This window comes from Oryx dammah, unplaced genomic scaffold (assembly GCF_014754425.2).
Source record: "Oryx dammah isolate SB20612 unplaced genomic scaffold, SCBI_Odam_1.1 HiC_scaffold_26, whole genome shotgun sequence".
NCBI lineage: Eukaryota > Metazoa > Chordata > Mammalia > Artiodactyla > Bovidae > Oryx > Oryx dammah.
Window position 1 is genome coordinate 22,662,454 of NW_024070210.1, and position 24,700 is coordinate 22,687,153.

The 24,700-nt window shown below is 40.8% G+C and overlaps 1 protein-coding gene and 1 long non-coding RNA gene across 4 annotated transcripts in view; one reads left to right on the top strand and one right to left on the bottom strand.

The window, feature by feature from the left end:
- Positions 1–24,700, bottom strand: part of RAD51B (RAD51 paralog B) — a 610,539-nt gene that overhangs the window by 13,252 nt on the left and 572,587 nt on the right. For all 3 annotated transcript variants that reach the window (XM_040226222.1, XM_040226223.1, XM_040226220.1), the window contains exon 10: positions 2,018–2,096. In XM_040226222.1, the coding sequence (XP_040082156.1) occupies positions 2,018–2,096 (79 nt within the window). The remainder of the gene's footprint in view (positions 1–2,017; positions 2,097–24,700) is intronic.
- On the top strand, positions 6,513–12,926 carry LOC120852795. The gene is made up of 2 exons (XR_005718651.1): positions 6,513–6,740; positions 11,683–12,926. It is a non-coding gene; the product is annotated as an uncharacterized LOC120852795 (long non-coding RNA).

Sequence of the window (24,700 nt, forward strand, 5' to 3'; positions counted from 1 at the left end):
TCTTTGTTTACTTAAAGCCTTGGGAGCACATAGCTAGAGGGGAGGGAATGCCCAGAGGTTTACATGAAATGGCACTGCTGATAGGGGCAGAAGGTTCCTGCTGCCTCCAGAAAACCTCAGAGAGGAAGGTGTGGCTTCAAAAGCAAACAGGTAAGGCTCTGAGGTCTCCCAGACATTTTTATTTACTGGTTGGGATTCTTGCATCATCAGACACTTTCCTGAATGTTTCTATTTCCTGGACACCCAGTTCCAGGCCAGCCTCCTTTAGTAATCCACTTTCTCTTGTTTTCCAACTATTGCTAATAGTCTTTCTTTGCAGCTTTCTCACCCCTACCAATTTACTGTGGTTTCAGTTTCTACTTTCCCTAAACAACTTCCTCTTTCCCGTCAAAATCATGATCTTAGCAATGAGAGTCAGAGAGGCAACTCTGTGAATCTCGCTTCCACACTATTATCCCAAAGTTATCCAATTAAGACCAGCCTTTGAACTGTTGTTTACCAAAATGCCCAGTGATCAAGATATAGGCACCATATCAACCCTCTCCTACAAACTATCTGGGCAGAATGGGCTCTTTTCCTCCTGAAATTACCGTGTAATCTTGCATAGAACTTCTTGAAATCTTCGTCTAAATTTGCTATTTGCTGGAGTTCTAATCTTTTAAGCAAGGCTCTAAAAATGAAAAGCTGAAGGGCACACTGTGCACAGGGTAAACACAAGTCCAGCTCTCTGATTGCTTATTACTTATACACCCTTAGAGAGTCCATAACAAAGAGGCCTGCTGTTTGCTTTGCTTAATCTGGTCTTAAAATCTCTGCTTCTTTGTCAGAAAACAATATTTGCAATTGTAAAAAAAAATATTTACCAAGGAACTTGGATAGCATAAGTCAAAGGCTAAGAGCCAAAGGTCAGGAGTTCTTACTCCAAATTTCCCTGGACCCGAGTCCCTGCTGTGGAGCTCAGCTACACCAAACAAACACGCTGCTTTCTGGATCCATTAAGAAGTGGATGCTTTAGAAGGCAAGGAAAGGGAGGGCAGAAGCCTGTTCCTCAGTTAGAAGCACTGTCCAGCCGGCTGCCTAGAAGTTCTGCTAGAGCTTTATAATGCAAGGTGTCTCCATGGGGATACTGCAAGGGCTCACCCTATTTCACAAACTTGGGGAAACACTCAGCTTATAAAATCCTAAAGGGCAGATATTCCTCCCACAGACAGCAAAGACAATATGCTCCTCGGAGGTTCTGAGCAGACGTGTGCCAAGCATCTCTGGGTGACGTCTCCAGCCCAACAGTAGGGGGACAGATGTGTACTCTGAGCACTTCTGTGGGGACCCTTCTTAATCTACAAAGCAGTCTGGGACATCTGACCCTCCGGGCTAAGTTCAATGGGGTTTGAATTTACCCCCTCCTCTTCATTGTTTTCTGCAGACCTGCCATCAAACGACACCTTTCCTAACCACCCTGATCCTACATCAAGGAATGATGCCTCTCAATCCTCTTTCTCCCCTGTTTGTTGAATTAGTTCAGCTTGTGGCCTTGAGGGGCTTTTCCGTGAGTCAGCACTCAGGCCCATGTCACAAAGTGCAGGTCTGCAAGGCCTGGTCCCTGGTCAGGACTTGAGTACAAGGGGGAGGAAACAGAGTAACCAGAAGTAGGCCGAGGAAGTGGTGCTCATGGAGCCAGGACGAGTGGGAAGGCTCTGAGGCAGGGCTGGGTCCCTTCTCCCATGGGATCTGCAAAGAGGACTGGAGGAGTTGCAGTTCCTAGCCTGCTCGACTTGTTCCTCATTCTTGGGTTGTCCCACTCTGTTAGGGAACTCTGTAATTCTCCCTGACCTCTCAAATTCTTGCCACAATTGCCAATCTCTTTTATCTTATCAGGACAACATCACTGGCTAGTTCTTCTTGGCCTTTGATTCTGTCCCGAAGGAGCTTCCATTAGGAGCAAAGCAGTAATTATCACCCACAATGGGCAGTGCTGAGCATAATTAGATGAAAGAAATGGCTTGTCCGAAGATCTTACCTTGAAGAACCAAGCCTTCCTTCTCGATGGTGTAGACAAAAGCGGTGAAGGGTGCCAGAGGGGACTTGGCAATGAGAATCTGCACAGAAAGCATATTTGCTCAGGATTAGTCAAAGGAAATAGAGATGAGCCTCTTATTCACTCCTCTTCCCACTCTGAAGCAAAGTGGTAACGTGTGACCACAAACTGTGAGGTTTATTTACTTTGAAATTATTTTAGAACCAAATGAGTGTTATTCCTTCAAACAACTGACCACCTTGGTAGGCTGTACATCAGTTCCAACTATTCTGTCAATGAAGGCCATATTCTTGAGCCAGTTTTAGATATGTTCCATTATTATCTCACATGCTTAAATAGCTACCTTTCTGCCCAAAGATAATTTAGCCTGAGCCTCTAACTATATTCATAAATTTAGCTATTTTATTAAAAAATTCAAATCTACCCCTAAAAGATAAAGATTTAACATCACTGCAAATATTCAAATTAACTTGCTAAAGGCAGAGCCATGCCAGGTTGCCTGGTTGGCCCCAACCCTTCACTAAGTCTGTGGTCACATCCTTAGCCACATGACTTACCTTCCCTCCTACTGGAGGTACAGAGTATTTCCCAGGGACCTTAACTATAGGTTTGGCCATATGACTTGTGTTGACTAATAGGTTGTGCCAGTTCTTAGCCTAGGCCTCAAGAAGCCTCACAAAACTTCACTTGTTCTTTTTATGTTTCTGCTACTGCCAGAGAAAAATATGTTCAAGTTAATTTGCTATCTCAGAAGGAGGAAGAGAGACACCTGATGTAGAGCTGGCCAGTTAGGTCCAATCTAATTAGCTGACCCCCAGGAGATCTACATACACATTGGTTAAATGATTATGACTATATGCACACCTCTGTGATTTTGAAGTTGTCACAAAGCATTACTGCAGGGACAGTTGGCTGACATACCAACCAACACAAAGTATCAAAAATATTTTGTGTAATGGCACTCTCCTATGAAGATAGCTACTTTAAAAGGGATGGTCATTCGATAGTTAAAAAATTACTATTGTTTAACCCTTTAACACACTGCATATGATTCCACAGAACCTCTAAGAACTGGTGAATTATGTTTTATTATTGTATTTCTCCTGAAGGAAGATGACGATCTATTCCCTGTTTTACAAACTAACGTCATCAAAAAATAGTGAAAGTTTGGCACAGAGCCACTTAGGTAATCAGGGAGAGAGGGGAGAAGGAAGAAATCATTTCAAATAACCAAAGGCTTACATGTACTATCTCAATCTACAACAATTCAACAAACATTCACTGTCAACTATGAGAAAGGGTGGAACAGAATGGTAGAAAGATCACAGGTTGTAGTCGTGGAGTTTGAATCAAGGTTCCTCCACTAATCAACTTGATGCCTATGGCAAATCAGCTGATGCCTATGTAGTCTCCCCCTAGCCACCTCCTTTCTTCCTTAGAGTTAACAACTCCCCAGGTTTCAACATTTTTATGCCTTGTTTGCAGCTAGGTGTGGTGATGTGGCTAAGCTTTGACTAACAGAAGATGACAAAAGTGACAGGTAGAACTTCTGGATTATAAGAAAATTATGGGCTCTTCACTTTCTCTTTCCCTCTTCCCAAGGGCCAGACCCAGCTTCAACCACATCCTGGGGGATGATGTAGCAACATGTGGGAAGGAAGCTGGGTGACCTCATAAATCAGCAAAGCCTCCCACCTGGTCACCTGTCCAGCTCAGTACAGAGCCACTTGTGTGAACCACTGTATTTTGGACGCCTATGGTATAGCCTGAAATGTACCCAATACTTTGGCTCTGGACAACCTCACCTTTTTGAGCCTCAGTTTCCTTATAGGTAAAATGGAGATAACAACACCCACCTAAATGAGATAATGTTGAAGATTAAGTATAAAAAATGCCTGTGTTGGGCTTTCCTGGTGGAATCTGCCTGCCAGTGCAGGGGACATGGGTTTGATCCCTGGTCCAGGAATACCCCACATGCTAAGCCCATGCGCCACAAACTACTGAGCCTGTACTTGAGAGTCTGGGCGCCACAACTACTGAAACCCTTGCACTCCAGAGCCTGTGCCGCACAGCAAGAGGGGCCACCACAGGGAGAAGCCTGTGGACTGCGGTGACGTGTGGCCCCTGCTTGCCGCAACTAGAGAAAAGCCTGGGCGGCAGTGAAAACTCAGCATAGCCAAAAGTAAATACATAAAACGAAAAGAAATTAACTTTAAAAATACCTGTGTCAAACTAAAAACCTTAGTTGGAATATTTCCAACCAACTCACTACATCTGATTCCCAAGTTCCCCCTAACTTTCACTTACCAAAAAGCAATATACTTGACTTTTACTGGAAGGATTCAATTCAAGTTGAATTCAACTGCTCTAAAGTTATCTAGATAAACTAGCTCTCATTCTCAGAACAAATGAGTAGATGCTATAGGTGGACACTTACATCTTTATGTCAAAAACTTCTCACCTGATAATTAAAGTGGGTCATTTCTGACAGAGATAATGTAGGGATGGTTCAATGTGAATTTATGGGTGCTCCTTGGTAGGGGAATGGCATGGCAGAAGGGAGGACAGTGCTTCTTAAGCTTTAATGTTGGTCCTGTTGACATGTAGGTTTTGATTCACTAGGTTTTGAGTGGGGCTTGAAGATGTGCCTTTCTAGCAAGCTCCTAGGAGATGCTGATGCTGTGGTCCATAGACCACATTTTGAATAGCTGGGTTCAGGAAATTAGCTTGACTGAAGAGCCTAAGGTGGAGAAGCAAGAGATGGGAGTCCTGGAGTCAGTTAGGGAGCTACTGTAATAATTCAGGGATGAGGAGACACCTAAACCACAGGTGTGTCAGGAAGAATGGAAAAAGCGGAAATGGAGAAGAGAAATAAAAAGCCTTTAGATCAAAAATCAATACAAATAAACATATATCAAACCTCAGATCTTCATTGCCTGCATGAAAAATTGGACATGAAAAGCCAGAAGGGTGTAAATAAACAGTATTCAATAAACTATCATACTATATTTTTGAAATTTTATTTTATAGACCACAGAATCATGCAAAGAGTTGACTCACTGGAAAAGACTCTGATGCTAGGAGGGATTGGGGGCAGGAGGAGAAGGGGACGACAGAGGATGAGATGGCTGGATGGCATCACTGACTCGATGGACGTGAGTCTGAGTGAACTCTGGGAGTTGGTGATGGACAGGGAGGCCTGGCGTGCTGCGATTCATGGGGTTGCAAACAGTCGGACATGACTGAGCGACTGAACTGAACTGAACTGAATCTTAGAATCAGAAAAAGGAAATGATATTCCAGTGCAACACAGTAAATGCCATCTGAACCTAAGCCTTTCCGCTTAGTGGTGCTACCCACCATCATCTGATGACTTCCTCTTCCAGGAAGCAAGTGCCCATTCTGTGAACAAGCCCAGAGCTCAAGCCAGAAGGACCTCACATGGAAGGTTCTCAAACTTGGAAGTACCTCCTTTCCAGGAAATCAAGGGTTGGACAGGGTTTAAAATGAGCTATCAAAAGGATGATTGTATGCAGTTAGAAAGAGGAAGTGATCAGTTACGTCAGATGAATCCCACTTCCTTTTTTGGGAAAGAACTTCCAGATTGATAGCTCAGAGGGCTACCACCAGCATGAACTATGAGATTTTCAGCAAAAAAAAAAAAAGTAACAAATTCTTAGTAGCCTTCTGGATAAAGTGAAGACAAGGTGGACTAGATGCTAATACCATGAAATGAATCTGAAAGTATCCAAAAGTTTAGTAACAATCTGGTATGGGGTAACAACCTCTAGTAGCAGGTAGTGGATTCTATCCTCAGTCCTATCATATTCAACGTACTTACTGACCTGGATGCACACACTGATGTATTCAACCACATCCATACAACAGGGAATAGAACTGATAAAAATTGCTACCCTAGGAGAGCTTACATTCTAAAGAAGGCAAAAGATAATAAATAAAATGAATATGTAGTGAAATATATCCCATATTAGATGATTATATATGCTGCTGCTGCTGCTAAGTTGCTTCAGTCGTGTCCGACTCTGTGCGACCCCATAAACGGCAGCCCGCAGAGAAAGAGTACAGGAAGTGTACTGGATTGAAAGAGGGAGTTAACAGAAGATCTCACCTGAAAAGTGGCATTTGCACTCATGGATCATGTAACTAAACCCACTGATGAGATGCTGAATACGGCAACAGGAGACACCAAATTTAGAGGAACAGTTAATATATTAGACAACCATTATATGAAAACAAACCTCAATTTGGTTAGAATGTTGGGACAAATTCTATGAATCTTTAGGACACAATTTTATTGAAATACATTAAAGCCTTGTCCTTAAGAACAGGGGACTAATTTGTTCTGGTTACAGAACAGGGAAGATGAAATTTAACATTCAGAAAATGAATTATGTGTTAGTTCACTACAGTTCAGTACCAGTCAGCTGGGAGGTGTGGTTTGCAAAAATCTAGTGTGATCTCAGGTTGTATTAATGGAGACAGAGTATCTAGAACAAGGTCCTACTCTGCTCATTCAGCAAACCATGGTGGATGAAATATGTTTGGATTGGAGCTCAAGTTTCTACAGGGAAACTGACAAGAGAGCAACTGGAGGAGAACTCCATCAAGGTGGTTAGAGCACCAAACTTACCTATGACCATAAACACTTCAAAGCAGACATGCTGGTAAGAGGCCTGGGGTAAAGGTAAGTGCATATTGTTTTTAACATGAGTTTTCTGACCTGAAGATTCTCTAGTTTTACGTGGCAGAGGGAAGAAGTGTAAATTAGTTTTTTAGCTTAACAGATTTCAGGAAAAAAAAAAGTGATGTTTGCCACATTGTCTTTGTGAATACATATTGACTTTTCCCTCTTTTAGACTTCAATGAGCACCCCATGCCCTTGTGCCTTTCAAACAATAAATAACCCTCTTATAAAGCAAACAACCCTCCCTGGCCGATAACTCAGGCTGCCGTTTCAGAAGTTCAGGCAACCCTTACAGCTGGGGTGTTCTAATCATTGTCTGACTTGTGCTGTTTTCAAGTGCCCTCCTGGATTCCTTAATACATAAGCCCTGCGGCTTAATAGAATCCAGGACTTTCATGAGAAGTTTTTATCCCACTCAACCCCGTGTGTAATATGTGAAGTTGGTTTTAGAACCTTCTAAGGGTTCACGGAAATATATAGTTGGGTAAGAATGAGTACAGACATGTGCGGCTCTGAAAACTCTGGAACTCCACAAGACAGGTATGTGGTACTGAAAGCCATAATCCTATCTACTGTGAGAATTTGCACTTTTTAAAAGACTACCATCTGAAACTCACATATATAAAGAACATACTAGTGGTGACCTGTGGTGGGGGTGGGGGGAGTTCATCGGGTGGATGGAAAAGAGGTATAAACTCCTAGGTGTAAGCTAGGCTTCACGATATATTGTACAACATGGAGAATATGGCCAATATTTTGTTGTAACTATAAATGGAAATAACCTGGTCAATATTTTGTTGTAACTGTAAATGGAAAGTATCTTTAACAATTGTACAAAAATCCAAAAAAATATTTTAAAATGAGAAAGAAAGCAGACACAATCATAGAGTAGACAATTAATTAAACTTTCACCATTCAGTTCAGTTCAATCACTCAGTCATGTCCAATTCTTTGTGACTCCATGGACCACAGCACGCCAGGCCTCCCTGTCCATCACCAATTCCCGGAGTTTACCCAAACTCATGTCCACTGAGTCGGTGATGCCATCTAACCATCTCATCCTCTGTCATTCTCTTCTCCTCTTGCCCTCAATCTTTCCCAGCATCAGGGTCTTTTCAAATGAGTCAGCTCTCTGCATCAGGTGGCCAAAGTATTGGAGTTTCAGCTTCAACATCAGTCCTTCCAATGAACACTCAGGACTGATCTCCTTTAGGATGGACTGGTTGGATCTCCTTGCAGTCCAAGGGACTCTCAAGAGTCTTCTCCAACACCACACTTCAAAAGCATCAATTCTTCGGCGCTCAGCTTTCTTCACAGTCCAACTCTCACATCTATACATGACTACTGGAAAAATCATAGCCCAAAGTAATGTCTCTGCTTTTTAATATGCTGTCTAGTTTGGTCATAACCTTCCTTCCAAGGAGTATATGTCTTTTAATTTCATGGCTGCAGTCACCATCTGCAGTGATTTTGGAGCCCCCAAAATAAAATCAGCCACTGTTTCCCCATCTATTTGCCACAAAGTGATGGGACCAGATGCCATGATCTTCGTTTTCTGAATGTTGAGCTTTAAGCCAACTTTTTCACTCTCCTCTTTCACTTTCATCAAGAGGCTCTTTAGTTCTTCTTTACTTTCTGCCACAAGAGTGGTGTCATCTGCATATCTGAGGTTATTGATATCTCTCCCAGCAATCTTGTTTCCAGCTTGTGCTTCATCCAGCCCAGCATTTCTCATGATGCACCCTGCATATAAGTTAAATAAGCAAGTGACAATATACAGCCTTGATGTACTCCTTTCCCAATTTGGAACCAGTCTGTTGTTCCGTGTCCAGTTCTAACTGTTGCTTCCTGACCTGCATACAGATTTCTCAAGAGGCAGGTCAGGTGATCTTGTATTCCCATCTCTTATCAGAATTTTCCACAGTTTATTGTGATCCACACAGTCAAAGGCTTTGGCATAGTCAATAAAGCAGAAATAGATGTTTTTCTGGAACTCTCTTGCTTTTTTGATGATCCAGCAGATGTTGGCAATTTGATCTCTGGTTCCTCTCCCTTTTCTAAATCCAGCTTGAACATCTGGAAGTTCACGGCTCACATATTGCAGAAGCCTGGCTTGGAGAATTTTGAGTATTACTTTACTAGCGTGTGAGATGAGTGCAACTGTGCAGTAGTTTGAGCATTCTTTGGCATTGCCTTTCTTTGGGATTGGAATGAAAACTGACCTTTTCCAGTCCTGTGGCCACTGAGGAGTTTTCCAAATTTGCTGGCGTATTGAGCGTAGCACTTTCACAGCATCATCTTTTAGCATTTGAAATAGCTCAACTGGAATATCATCACTTTCACCATTATGATGACAAAAAAAAAAAAAAAAAAGACTGTTATACATTTGTACCTCAATTTATTTCCTAGAAACATGTTCTGAATTCTCAGTGGGATTGCAAAGATCAAGGGCATTGCCTTTGATCCCATACCCTTCCGTTTCATAGAGCCCAGTTCAGTGCTTTGCACATGTGGTCTCTGAAAATGACAGATGGACATTTTCTTCACTGTTCCTCACGTTATCCCCATGCTATATGTGTGAAGGTTTCTCTCAGTGTACAAGTGAAACCCCAGAAGCCTGAGTACTCTAAATAAAACATGGTGAGGAGAAGTCGGCTTCTGGAGCTCACTGGCCTCCCTGTACAGACTCTCCTCCTCCTTTCATATCCCTACACTCAGGTGCCTATTTTGCTCTAAGCAAACAAGTTATCAGCTGATTCTCTTTTGCTCTTAAGCAGAGCTGGCTTAAACCTTCTAGTGCTAAGGAAACTTTACATTTTCATTTTAATGTAAGGAAGAGAGTAATAGACCTAAAAATGGTGGAAAGTCTTATGGTTTGAGGTGGGTTGGAGGACCTTCCAAGGGTCCCACAGTAATGATGATGGAAACAACAACGAATAGATGTTATTCCTCACAATAGACCTCTGAGGCAGATAGCTTATAAGTGCAGAAGACAAGATTCTGGCCCAAGCCAACTAGTTGTATAGTCTGTACTTTCAACCAGCATGATGGTAACCTCTAATCTGTCATGCATAGATACATCCACATCCAAGGGATAAGACATCAAGGAGGCAGAATACATAACAACAAATAAAGGCATTTGCTTTCCAGCATGGATACTGCACGGTTCAAGACAAAGAAAGGCATCCATGCAGGTTGACTAAGAGGTTCACAAGCTTCCACACTGATAGTCTTCCTTTCGTCCTTCCTGTCTCAATGTCCAAATCCTACATACTCTTGGAATGCTGTAAAAATGCAACCTCTTCCAGAAAGCTCATGCCAATTTCTCTAGCCTGAGGTAACGTCTCTCAAATCTATCACACTGTATCTATAACCTCTCTAATAGTACTCACTGTTTTCTCCACCCTTTTATAGTTAATGCCCCTTGAATTTATTAACATGTGTTTGAAGGCGAAGGACATCATTATCATTGCTGCTTCTCCTAGTACTAGCAACCTCCGGTATGATGTTATATGCATAACAGAAACTCAATTATAAAATATAAAAAAATGGTGACTCTCTGAAGCTCTGACTCATACCTATTTTGAGGCTTATCTGGCAACCCATCCCCAAAGTTGGGGGACTTAGAATATGTCACATAGAAAAGTGCAGGCTGCCCCGTCAATCATTGCCAAGACTTGGCTTGGGCAGGACCACAGTCAAGTCTTTGATTTCAGCTTGCTATAGCATCACATGTTTTTCCTGGCCTGCTCCCACTTCCAAGAGGCTCAGAAAGTGGAAAAGGAGCCACAGAACAGAAAGTGCTGGACATAGGAACCTCAGGCATCCTCCAGGATGGTGACACCTTCTAGAGATAGTACTTGTGTCCCGTTAAAGTACAGGTGTGACCCTCCTCGGGAGCAACCCGGCCTACCCTTCTCCTCCATGGGTGGCCAGGAAGGTCAGTGTGGGCAAGACAGCACAAAGACATCAGGAACCTTAGGTACAGGCTCTCTTGGAGGCTGCTTTTATAGAATTCTGGTCCTGGCAGGGTATATGAGTTTCTGCAAAAGAGCCCTGACTTTAGGAAAAAGTGAGTTTTGCCTTTGTGGCCCAGGGAAGCAGACATGAATAGGCAGCCATGTGCTGAGGGTTAGCTGGCACCAATTCTTCTACTTTCTCTTCTCTGACTCCTGTGCCAGGCAGGCTTCCTTTAACACTGCTAATGAATCCTTCCTCTCTTTTATTTCCTTCCCTTTCCCACCCATTACCCCAAATCTCATATTGGTCAGGGGCAAAGGGCAGAGTAAAATGAGCTGGCAGAAGGAAAGTGTAAGCACACTTTCTTCCTGCAGGGGCAGGTGGTAGGCCTGGCTTTCTTTCTATCCCTTTCTTTCCATCCACAGAATGCAGGGACCAAAGACATTGTAATGTGTTCAACTAAGAAAGCTGGGGTGAGAAACGGTTGAGTTGGGTAGCTCAGAAATAGGTCTTTGCATCCATCCACAGATTTCTAGCTTGCTAATTTTTTAACCCTATCTCAGTCTCCCCCATGATCAGCAGGATTGTGTGGTAGTTGATGAACTCTCCGGCGGTGTCCTCCTTAAACACTTCTAATATTTACATCTGTACACAAGGGACCTGCTGAGAAGGAAGGGAGCAAACCCACTGATTCTAAAATGTCCTTCAACAGGGACCCCATTATCTCATTTCGCCTGGATGTCTGGGCTAATAAAACCTTTTGCAAGCTAACCAAACCTTTCCTCTAGCTGTGCCAAATGTCTGCGACAGAAATCCTTCATGCCAGAGATTTTCCTCCTTGTCCAAGACTTAGCAAAAGGTTGTTTTCTCAGCTGCTTTGAAGCCCAGGAAGAGAGCCAAGGGAGGCAAACAAGCCAGCCGGTCTTGCATCAGATAATTCAACAGGCTTTTGATAACCCCAAGTCTTCTGTCCTTTCCCCAGGTTGAGCTGAACTCTCCAAGCCAAGGGACAGAAGGGCCGGAAATGCTCCAGACAGGAAGATCTTGTGGCTGGAAGGAGGCCACAGGAACAGGGTGGCTTGAAACATACTCAGTGATCCTCAAAGGAATTCCCTAGTCATTGTGTTAAGAGAGCTGGAGGGAAAGGTGGCAGAGATCCAGGTCCCAGTACATATCTGGATTGTATATTGATTAGAATCTGCTTCATCACTTGGAAAACCACTCTTCATGGAACATTGAAGCCTCAGTACCAACAGCTTTGCAAGATTATGAGGGGAGAGTAGAGAAAGAAGTGAATGGTGTCTGAACTGCCTTCTCAAAATAGGGAAGCAAGATCTGTAGTAGTAATACTCTGCTGGAAAATGACAAGGTGGAAAAAGGCACTGTATTTGAGCAGGCATGAACTTATTGATTTATCTACATGGGGCCTATTTCACAACTTTTCTGACAAACTGGGGGCAGAAATCTAAAGTTGATCTGAATCCCTTATGACATATAATTCTAGACCCTGGGAAGCTTCTCCTAGAAAGTTTGGCCCTGAGGCTACAAGATCTTATTTCCCCCCCAGAGTATCATTATGCTCTTTCATAACATCTCTCTGGGTGAGGTGATTGTTTAAAAATGTTTATATAATACATTAGGTTCCCAAAGTTTATAAACTAAAATAACTTGCTCCTTAAAGAAAACATTGATTTCTTCAGATCAATAGGCTATTAACTTAGTAAATTATGCAACGGTAATAGTTCAGGTCAGAGTGGTATTTTGAGTTTATTATTTTTCCTATCATTTTATAATGAAAAATTTCAAACATGCAGCAAAATTTAAAGAATTTTATAGTGAATACCCATAAACCTATCAAGTGGATTCTACCACTAACATTTTATAATACTTGTTTTTATAACTTATCTATCCAACAACCCATCTTAGCTTTATGTTGTTGCATTTTAAAGTGAATTGCAAACATCAGTGCACTTTCCTCTAAATACTTCAGCATGCATATAATTAATTATAAGCTTAGTATTTGTCCATATATTTTAAAAATCATGTTAGGGTTCTTTTTTTTTTTTCCTAGTGAACTTTATATGTGGTTTGAAAGTGTTAGTGATTTTTTCCAAATTATACTAAAATTAGAATTTAGTGTCTACACCTATACAGTAGCATGCAAATCTGTACAGTCAAAGAATATGGGTCATTATTTCTATATTAAATATCAGCTTTATGAGGTGAGTATGCTTATAATGAAATTCTTTTTAATAATTTTATTTATCTATTTATTTTGGGCTCTGCTGGGTCTTCATTGCAGTGATACCTCTTGTTGCCTGTGTAGCACAGGCTCTACGGCGTGCGGGCTTCAGTAGTTGTGTCTCCTGGGCTCTAGAGCACAGGCTCAATAGTTCTGGCACGTGGGCTTAGTTGTTCCTTGGCATGTGAGATCTTCCTTGCCCAGGGACCAAACCCGTGTCGTCTGCATTGGCAGGCAGTTTCTATATCACTGAGCCACCAGGGAAACCCATATAATAACATTCTTAATATAGGTATTTAAGTTATATATTTCCCTCCAACCACTGCTTTAGCTGCATCTGATAAGTTTTGGTATGTTATATTTTTGTTTTCATTTTCTCAAAGTATTTTCTAGTTTCCCTTGTTATTTATTGACTTGTAGCTCATTTAGAAGTATGTGTGTGTTTAATTTGTACACATTTGAGAATCCCCCAAATTTCCTTTTATTATTATTAATTTAGATCAACAACCAGAAGAAGGGATACATAGGGTGAAGTCCCAAACAAAGGAGCTTCTGTCCTAGTGAAGCTTGGAGCCCAGCATGGTGGCATAGGGGAGTGTGCTGGTTCCCCAATGTGGAAGCTCTCTGAACACCTCGCTTTTCTTGAGTTTTTATGGAGGCTGAAATACACAGGCATAATTGATTAACTCATTGTCCACTGCTGGTTGACTCTATCGCTAGCCCCTCTGCCCGCCCCAGAAATCAGGGGGTGGAACTGGAAGTTCCCACTCTCTTTTCGTGGTTGGTTCTCCTGGCAACTAGCACCCATCCTTAGGTGCTATACAAAAGTCAACTTCATTACATGAACCCTATTGTGGTGGAAACAGCTTGTTATAAGTAACAAGTAACCCATTTCACTGTGATGGCTCTGAAGCATTTTCAAAAACTGTTGAAGATGAAACTCCAGTACTTTGGCCACCTCATGCAAAGAGTTGACTCACTGGAAAAGACCCTGATGCTGGGAGGGATTGGGGGCAGGAGGAGAAGGGGATGACAGAGGATGAGATGGCTGGTGGCATCACCGACTCAATGGACGTGAGTTTGAGTGAACTCCGGGAGTTGGTGATGGACAGGGAGGCCTGGCGTGCTGTGATTCATGGGGTTGCAAAGAGTCGGACACGACTGAGCGACTGAACTGAACTGAACTGAAAAGATGAAATATTGCAACAAATGATGCTCCTGTTGTTCTTATCACTCAGAAAATTCCAAGGGTTTTGGAACCCATGAGTTAGGAACTATGAATAAAAACTAAATATAAATATATATATTTTGGAGAAATATATTTTGGTTATCTGAATGACCAAATATCTTATAAATCACAATATTACAGTATATAATTTCCATTCTTTTATTTTCAACTGATTTGTGTCTGACTTTAAAGTGTATCTATTGGAGGCAACATATAGTTGGATCATGGGGGTGGGGTTTGTTTGTTTTGACTCTATCAGCCAGTCTCTGCCTTTTGATTGATGTGTTGAGTCCATTTACTTTTAATGTGATTATTGATAAGACAGGATCTATGTCTGCCATTTTGCTATGTGTTTTTCTGTATATCTTGTGGTTTATGTTCCTCTATTTTTCTATTACTGATGTCTCTATGTTAGATATTTTTCTAGTTTACCATTTTAATTCTCTTGTTTCTTTTACTATCTACTTTTGAGTTATTTTCTTATAGGTTGCCCTGGAAGTTGCTATTAATGTTTTAACTTAAAACAATCTAGTTTAGAAATATGATAACTTAAATTGTTTACAAAAAAATTGCCCCCACAATAGCCCCGTTTTCTTTTCCTCCTTCGCACAACTATTGTTATGCAAGTTACATATTTATACATTAGAAGTTCACCAACACAACTTTAGATTTATGGCTTTATGCAATTGTCTTTCAAATCACATTTGAGAAAAAAATGACAAACACCTCCCGCATTCACACGTCTACATTTACTCATGTATTTACCTTTACCAGCGCTCTTTACTTTTGCCTGTGTATCCCAGTTACCCTCTAGACTCTTCATTTCAATTTGAAGAACTGCTTTTAGTATTTCTTGTAGGCTTGGTGTACTAGTGACAAATTCTAAGATTTTTGTATTTCTGAGAGTGTTTTAATTTCTTCAGTTTTGAAGGACAGTTTTTGCTGGATATACAATTGTTGATTGACAGCAATTTGAATACATCATTCTGTTGCCTTCTGGTCGCCAGAGTTTCTGATTGGAAGTCAGCCTATAATTTTATTGAGGATACCTTGTAAATGAAGTCACTTAGTGATTAATGATTGAACTGGATTTGATTGAACAGATTTCCCTAAATAACCTGGATCAGTAAGTCTCCCAAGCTGTGTGTGTGTTTGTGTGTGTGTGTGTTTGTGTGTGTGTGTGTGTTTGTGTGTGTTTTGTGTGTGTGTTGGAGCATGCATTCAGGGAATTTAAAGCTTTGTCTAATGTTCATTTCCTGTTCACACAGAGCCTTAAGGTCAGCCAGAAGTGACAGCTTAAGGTCTTCTGGGTCCTTCTTGGCCATGAGCACAGCTCTGGGAAGATGTGTAGCATTCTAGCCTGGTATATGTAGGACATTTACAAAGCTCCTTGTGGACATCTCATCACCCAATTTTTTTCTTTAAAATATTTTGGTCAGCCTCTTGTTAGCTCTACCAGGTAACAAGATCTTAGGCAGCCATGATGTAAACAATTGCCACCAGCCTGTAGGGTAGGGCTATTCACACAGACCAAGCTCTGAGTCAGGTCAAATAGTGACAATTCTCTTGCATGGGGCTATAAGGGACCTCCAAACCTTTCCAAGCTACAATACAAAGCTATTGTAGTTGTGAGATGGTTGGCTTTCAAGATTACTACACAACTGGGGAAAGAATGATGGAATTTGTAAACGTTTAATGCCACAAATCTTGCAACAATTCTTACTGAAATTCACCTGGGTTTTTTGAGTAAAAATTTACCAGATTTTCCAAGCCTCCAGTAATTTCCAGAGTTCTGAAAAAGTTGATTTTTGACAATTTTAATCAATGTTCTTGTTGCTTTTGAGGAGATGCAAGTTGCCTGAGTGCCTTACTCTGCCATTCTATATGTTAAGGCTCCTAAGACAAATTTTTAAACATTGATTCAATATCTATCTTTGTTATCTTCCCCTGTTCAACTCTGCAATTCTCTGTTTAAAATACTTTCACAATTCTAGAAAATTGATTATTTTATTTTGTTTTTAATCAACTTAATGCTTATACATAATTCAAATAATATCACTTGGTATTATCTTCTACCTCTTTAACTGAGCTTATGTCAGCCATCATGTGTTTAATTTCCAAGAGTTCTTTCTTGTCTTCTATTTCTAATTCAACACATCCTACCCTTGTTTTTATATAATTTTTAATTCTCTGAGGATATTAATTATAGTTTAAGGGCTTTCCTCCCTTAAATCTTGTATTATCTATAATTCCTCAGTTTTCTTTTTATTTGTTTTCGCCTTCATGTGTGAGGTACATTCTATGAGTTGGGTGATCCTTGGTTGTCCAGTCATTTTAAAATTATATAATAGAAAATATATTTTACTCTAAAACTATAATTAGAAATAACATGCATATGGTAAACTGGTGGGATTCACTAGGGACTGATAAATGTCAATACATGGAGATATCTTCTCAGAGGTGGATTGGTATTTACAGAAAAGACTTGTCCAATCTCTTGTCTAGCTCCTACACTCTAGAAGCAGGGCAGAGAAAGAGGCTTCAGGTTCACCATTTGACAGGTGTAATCTCTTCTTTTAGGCGCTGCCTCCCACTATGTCCTCCACTTTTATTTGAAGTCTCAAGTCTGAAACTTCTTTAATTCATTTTCTCCAAAGAAAAATTTTGGTTGTCAACTTGGATTGGAGATTGGTCACCTGGCTGTCAGGGTGAGAAAGGTGGTCCAGCTATTTCCTATATTTCATGTAAAATTTTCAACCAATCTCCTGTTTTCATCTTCTCTGCTTTCTGTGATGTCTGGTGCTTCCAAGTCTCAGGAAATCTTTTAAGTGTTCTGCTGTTACACTACATTGAGAATACTTTGGCTTATAGTTTCCTCTGTTATATCTTGTCACTCTTCCATCACTTCCTGTCTTCCAATATCTTACTGAAACCTGTTGATGTCTCAAAGAGACCTAATCTTCCTGCCCTTTGGGGTTAACCATTTTTATTATTATTAAATGGAAATAATTTCAGATAGATCATGAGAAAGAGTGGAGATATAAGTGGTCAAACCTTCACATTAGAGAGGAGGCCCTCTTAGTGAGCTTTAGTTCTTTTATCTCTAGTTGGGTAGTAAATTGGTGGTATTATCACAATATCAACTTTGAGGGTCAGTTACACACACACACACACACACACACACACACATTTATGCACATACTATATATAAAATTACCATACACCTAAAAGCTCCTCTCAGTGGTGGTTAATATAATTTTTAACTATCTTTAAATCATCCTTTCAGGGGACTGAAAAAAGGTGGCTTGAGGCCAAATATGATCATCATTATTACAAAATGTAAGATGCTTTGAATTTAGTCACTGTGGCTTCAAATCTTGGCTGTATGATTTGGGGCATTCTAACCTCTCTACCTCTCACTTTCTTTATGTCTAAAATAAGCACAGTAATACCAGCTTCACAGGCTTATTGTGAAAATTAGTGAGATGAATGAAATGAATGAAAAATATGGCACATCATAAGAACCTAAGAAATATAAGTTTCTTTCCACTGTGGTGGGGGGGCAGGTAAAAAATGTAGGAAGGTTAGTGATTTTTCTCTGTCTTGAAGGCTAAAGAATTAATTCCATGATCTATTTGCCTTTGCTTATTTTACTGCCCATGTGAGAGGGTCTATGTGTATAAGGCTAATGTACAGTTTTATACACAGGCCACAGCACTGTACATTTAGGTTTAAAATGATATTTCTAACCCTTTTTGAAATTGTTAGTGTTATCATTTGTTAGTATTGCTGTGGGGTGCTGCTAAAGAAAGAAGAGATGTTTGTATTACTAGTAAGTTCATGGCCATCCAATACCACATTTAATCTTTATTTTTAATGTTTCTTTTAAAAATCAAAAGTTGGTATAAGTATTACTGGTTTTAACTTTCAAGTATGAACAAGTATGTGCTGGTTGCATTGTCTGAGTTTAGAAATTTGGAAATTTCAATCTGGCTCCAATTAAAGCAACTAAATACTGTTACAGGCAATTTCATGTGACAAAAACCAATTCCCTTTCTCTACCATAAACCAGGAGTATAAAAATGACCAGAAAAATAAGATGCACAGGAACTCTGTCCAGATATAAATGCTAAGTTCTCTGAACACTTGGTGAGATGGGGCTGACTTCCTAGCACTGTCCACAGACTCAGAGGAAGCAGAGCTGGCCCTTCTTGTCCCAGGTCTGCTAGGAGACACAGCCAAGGGAACTCTGGCCTGCAAGGGTCACTGAAGGAAGGCTGTGACTGTGTGATTATTATGGTAAGAATGATGCCAGGAACTCAGAGGGTGTGTCTTGAATTCTGAAGCACACATCCCTGTTACATCATGCTTGGGCCACACGGGATTTTCTTTCGTCTCAAAAGAATTGATTCGAGGAAGGCAACATGTTTCTATGTAGAGAGGCTGAACTCTGGACTTGACATCTCCAAAAGTGTCTGGTCAAGTGGGACTGGCTTGTGTAATGGACCACATCCCTTGCTCTGTTCTGAAGGGTGGAGAAACTATTGCTAGTGGGAATCAGCACACTCTTTCTTCAGAGCAGGGTCAAATTAATTCCCTCTGTTACTGCAGCATTCTTACTATTTCCCTAAAGCCTTCCTCCAGTGGAAAAAAAAAAAGGGCAAAGGACAAGAAGGAAACACAAGACAGGATTTCAGATGACTTCATGGGTGTAACAGACAATAGAGTACCTTTCCTTTAGGGCTTCAACTCAGTCTAGTTGGAACCAGTCTTTGCAACAAGCTCAATCAGATGGAAGGAAGCTGCAACTTCATATAATAACTCTCTCTGGTGTTGTTAGGGCATAATCAGGAGTTGTCAGTTTAGTCTTTTGTATTTTAATGTTACTGTATCTAAATCTTATACTAGATATAAATATAAAGTGGTACATTGATTATATATTGTTGGAAAATTAAGGTATCTTTAACCTATAGAAACAGGTTTATAGACTGAAATAATTCAAGAAATAGGAATCTGCAGGAGAAGGACTTTAGAAAGGACTTGGGAAGAAGAGCTTGATAGCAACCAGATTGGATTTGGAAGGAGTCTAAAACTATCTGATCTCTTTGAGAACCCATCAGATTTCCATTTGGGGCCTACTTTAAACATCAGGACTCCTGACAGACTTGGTAATGATAGTGATAAGAGCTAACAGTTATTAAGTTCTTGTTATGTGCCAGGCACTGTCCTAAGACAGGTTATCCTTATATCAACCTTACAAGGTGAATGCTATTATTATCCCCATTTAACCAATGAAGAAATTGAGATGCAGATCATGAAAGTCTACTGATCAACAGAGGGGCATGGCTGGTTGCCCATGTCCAGGTCCAAAACTTTTATTTATACAATATTGAGAACAAGTGCACTCTCTAGGCAGCCACTCATGGGATCTGATTGGAGGGGCTGCCAAAGGTCCCTAGTCAAAATTTTCCCTCTCTCGCTGACTTGTTAGGGTTTGAAATTCTCATTGGAATCAGACATTCAGGTAAAACCTGTGTCTCCAGCTGGCCTCCCTGTTCAACACAAACAGTGTGTTCTATCAGGCAGAGAAACTTCTCCAGAATAAGTCAGTAGATAATCTTGCCTAAAATGCATGACCCTGAAGAATACAGATGAATATTGACCACCAAGAGGGTAGAAAATTGTCTAATGTAGATGTTCTCTAGGCTGGGAAATCTGGACAGGGCGCTTTGTAGGGTTCAGCAAGGCCTGGCATGGAGCCCCTAAAGGAAGGAGGTGAGCATGTTTAGTCTTCCTTTTTGGTCCTCATGCTGATGATCAGCTCTGTTAAGAATTTAGGTGCCTTTTAAAGTATCCTAATCCCAAACACACTTTTTATCTTAATGTTGACCGGACTGCACTAAGGAATTACTTGCCAGTTGTACCAAACTACTGACTCTCTCTCTCTTCTCCCCTGCCACACTATGAATATAGCTTTCTTTATGTTTCCCTGATTCTATAAATAATACACGTTTACTATAAAGAATTCAATAAATATAGAATTGTGAGGAATAAAGCAAACCAGCCCGTTCCCAGAAATTCTGGGTAAGAGAACTCTTGATGTCAGGGACCACAAAACAGAGTGGGAGCTGGGGTTAGGGGAGGTGGTGGGTCGTCGCAGCTCCCTTCTCTCCCTTGGGGCCCTTTGGAGGTAGGATGGGAGGCAAGTCCAGAAGATTTGGCCTTAAAAAGTCCTAAGCTCTTTCTGGTTCCATGCCATTCCAATGTCAGCTTCAATCTGTCACCCCTCTGCTCCTGTCCCCGCCACCAAGCAGGGAACTGCCTTCTGGAATGGCACACAGCAACCTTGGCGTGGCCCAATTAGGAGGTACAATAATGTGAAAAGCCTCTCCTTTGTTCCCCCAGGGCACCATCTTAAATAACAACTCTATTTTTTCCCCCTCCTTCCCAAGGAGTTAATCATGTTTTAGAAGTAAACGAGAGCTCTGCCTCATTACTATGGGACAAAAGCTTTCATCGCAAAGACAAGAGCCCACACATTGACGTTTTCTTAGCGCTCAGGCAGAGTTCCTCTAATAGCAATGAGGAAGAATGATTAGAGGTAACTCCCCTAATGACGCCATGGGTTCCTCTATACACACACAGGAAGGCAGATTCATCTCTAGGGGAGCCAGCCAAGACTCTATAAAAACTGGGACACCAAAGAGGAAGAAAGGCATGAAAAAAAAAGAATGGAAACAAAAAAAAAAAAACAAAAGCCAGGTTCAGCAACACAAGAGCAGAGATTTTAGTCCTCTTCCAAACAGCTGCAGAATCTCCAGCTCACAGAAGTCATGTGATGGAGAGTGTGATTTGGGGGGACAGCTTGGGGGATGGGCCTAAAGGAATCCTATTGTTCTGAGCTTGGATTTATTTGGTGACCTGGAGCAGTTTTCTGAGCCATCATCTCCTTTTAAAATCAGGATCAAGAGAGAGGACCAATTAAGGCGAGCCCTATTAAAAGACATTTAAAAAACCAACTATATTTTAAGATCCATTTCGGTCCAGATCAGTAAAGAACAACTTTTATGGAGTATTTGTATAACATTTACTGTGCTCTTTGGGGTTTCTAGATAGCAGGGGTTAGACAAGGTTAACAATGAAGCAAAGAATGGTGACAAATATTAGTAGACTGCCAGCTATTTCTGAAGTGAAGCTATTGAATGCTACTTCTGTAGCTTAGATCAAAGTTGTTTATTTAAATAATTAAAAACAAAAATGCTTAAATTTTTTGAGTTTAAGGAATGTACCATTTCAATCACGTTAATGTCATCATCCTCTTGCCTGTTGTTGTTCAGTTACTAAGTTGTGCCAGACTCTTTGTGACCCCATAAACCGCAGCATGTCAGGCCTCCCTATCCTTCACTATCTCCCAGAGTTTGCTCAAATTCATGTTCCATTGAGTTGGTGATGCCATCCAACCATCTCATCCTCTGTGTCCCCTTCTCCTCCTGCCTTCAATCTTTCCCAGCATCAGGGTCTTTTCCAATGAGTCAGCTCTTCACATCAGGAGACCCAAGTACTGGAACTTCAGCTTCAGCCTCAGTCCTTCCAATGAACATTTTGGGTTGATTTCCTTTAGGACTGACTGGTTTGATCTACTTGCAGCCCAAGGGACTCTCAAGAGTCTTCTCTAACACCTCAGTTCGAAAGCATCAATTCTTCAGGCGCTCAGCCTTCCTTATGGTCCAACTCTCATATCTGTACATGACTATTGAAAAAACCATAGCTTTGACTATACAGAATTTTGTCAGCAAAGTAATGTCTTTGATTTTTAATATGCTGTCTAGGTTTGTCATAATGCTTCCAAGGCAAGCATCTTTTAATTTCATAGCTGCACTCACTGGACACAGTGATTTTGGAGCCCAAGAAAAGAATATCTGTCACAGTTTCCACTTTTTCCTCCATCTACTTGCCATGAAATGATGGACTGGATGCCATGAGATTAGTGTTTTGAATGTTGAGTTTTAAGCCAGCTTTTCCACTCTCCTCTTTCACTCTGATCAGGAGTGTCTTTAGTTCCTCTTCACTTTCTGCCATTAGAGTGGTATCATGTGTATATCTGAGGTTGTTGATATTTCTCCTGGCAATCTTGATCCTAGCTTGTGATTCATTCAGCCCAGCATTTCACATGATGTACTCTGCATAGATGTTAAATAAACAGGGTGACAATATATAGCCTTGTAATACTCCTTTGTCAATTTTGAATCAATCTATTGTCCATGTAAGGTTCTAACTGTTGCTTCTTGGTCTGAATACAGGTTTCTCAGTAGACAGGTAAGGTGGTCTGGTATTTCCATCTCTAAGAATTTTCCACTTGCCATCCTCTTGCCTATATTTCTATATATCCCTATCATGGAATACTATGCTGCTATGAAAAAAAAGGATAAGTAACTATATTTGCATGGAAAGATTATCTATGATGTATGGATGATATTGTGAGCATACACATATTTTAATATACACACAGAAAAACCTAGGAGATTATATACCCCTGGAAGATTTTCCCTTCTACTTTGTATATTGCTTGCTTTTTTTCCCCACAAGCAAGCATTACTTTTATGTTTCCTGTTTCAGAATAAATAAGCAAAAACATTCTTTCCTTCATACAGGTAGGGAAAGTCAAGTTAAAGAGAAAGTGAGTGTTCTGCCATACTTAGCCAGGATATGCAATTTGTTGTTGCCAGAAATTTCCTGTTGAGTGGCATAGACTGAAGCCGAATGCCACTGAAAGTAGATCATGCCAGAACAAAAACACAGGACCTAAAAAGGATAGACACTTTGCAATTATATAAAACCATATTTAAAATAAGTGTAAGCAACAGTTGCTGAGAACTGAATGACTTAGTTAATGTTATACTAATTCAACAAATATTTACTGAGTATCTCCTATGTCCTAGGTACTAAGCTAGACATTAGGGAAAATGAAAATGAATATGATGAGGTCTCTGCCCATAAGAAACTAAATGGTCAGCTCTGAAGTAACCCAAGGCCTTGGGGATCCAGAAGATAACACATGCAAAAAACACTTTCTTCCCAGCCCCTTGCCTCAGGGTGAATGGCAGTCCAAGGTTTTCATGGTATAAAGCCCTGTACTTCTAGCTTTTCCAGATTAATCATATCAACCTATAAAAGAGGGGTTCTTGTAGATCATATGGATCATATATCCATTTAGTCTTAAAATGAGTGTACTCTCTCCATCAGGGAAACAAGACTCATTACAGATAAACCAAAGGACCTCACCATTGAACTATCACATTTTTTAATTTCTCAAAATCCATTCTTGGCTCTCTAGTATCTACTTTTCAAACTCTTGGGCAGGTCCTTCTCAACCTGGCCCAAATCACTGCCCTGGTTTCACCTCTTACCTCCTCCCCTCCTCCCCTCCTGATCACTCCCCAATCTAACTCTGCTAATTAAAGATGTCAGGTGTGCCTTACCTTGGGCTGTTCTCTCTCACCTGAATGAAATTCAGGAGAGACCAGCTCAAAAGACACCTCCTCTGTAAAGCTGCCCTTCACCTCCTGTCTCCGCATGCTTTGACATTCTTCCCTCCCCTCTATTTTAAGAGGCCTTGATCATGGAATGACTCCCAGGCTTTTCCTCAGGCCATTCCAGTTGTTAAAATACTGAAATACTGCCATGTCATTTGGCAAATATCTGCTGCTCCTAAGGCACCTAGGGCCCCACTGTTTCTCCAGCCCAAGGCCCTGCCCACGTGATCCAGTACTAAGGGGTTACTGCCTGGCATGGGGGAGGAGGTGCTTGGAGCCCCTTCCCCCATGGTCTGGCATCCGTCCCGCCTGGCCCCTCCCTTTTCCGGGCCAGTCGTGCAACGCTTGCACTATCCTCCTGCTCGGCACACTACATTATGGTCAGTGGTTCCTAGCCTTGCCGATCCAGCTAGATTTTGAACATTATGTTTTATTCATCTTTGCTTTTTCCAGAGCTTAGTCCAGTACACAGTAGATGTTCAGTAAATGCCAGCTTGCTAAATGACCACATTTCCAAAATTATTACTAATTCAGCTACTTATTTGATGCCACTTTTGAACTGGAAAGAATATTTTACAGCCCATCATTAATGATTAAGTGAAACTAAACCAGAAAATGCTGTATTTTTATCATGGAAGAAATGAGATCAAGTACTTCCATAAAGCTTCGTATGTAGCAAAGAAGCCATGGCTAACTAAAAGCTCAAAATGATTTTTTAATTGCTTTTAAGTCATTATTTTTAACTTACTCTTTATCTGAACTGTTTCAAAGAGCCTCATAAACCAGAAAAGCTGTTGAATGTGAGTTTCACGCCTCTTTTTCTCTCTAGAATAGTGGAGGTGAATAAGAAAAAGTCTGAAAGGAAACCAGTGAGAGGTTCAACAAATGTAAAAGGAGGAAGAAGAGATGCACAGGAATAGAATCATCTAGAAACATGGAAGGTGGGCCTGAATAATCAGGACTGGTCTCTACCTAATGGGAGGATATAAACCAATTT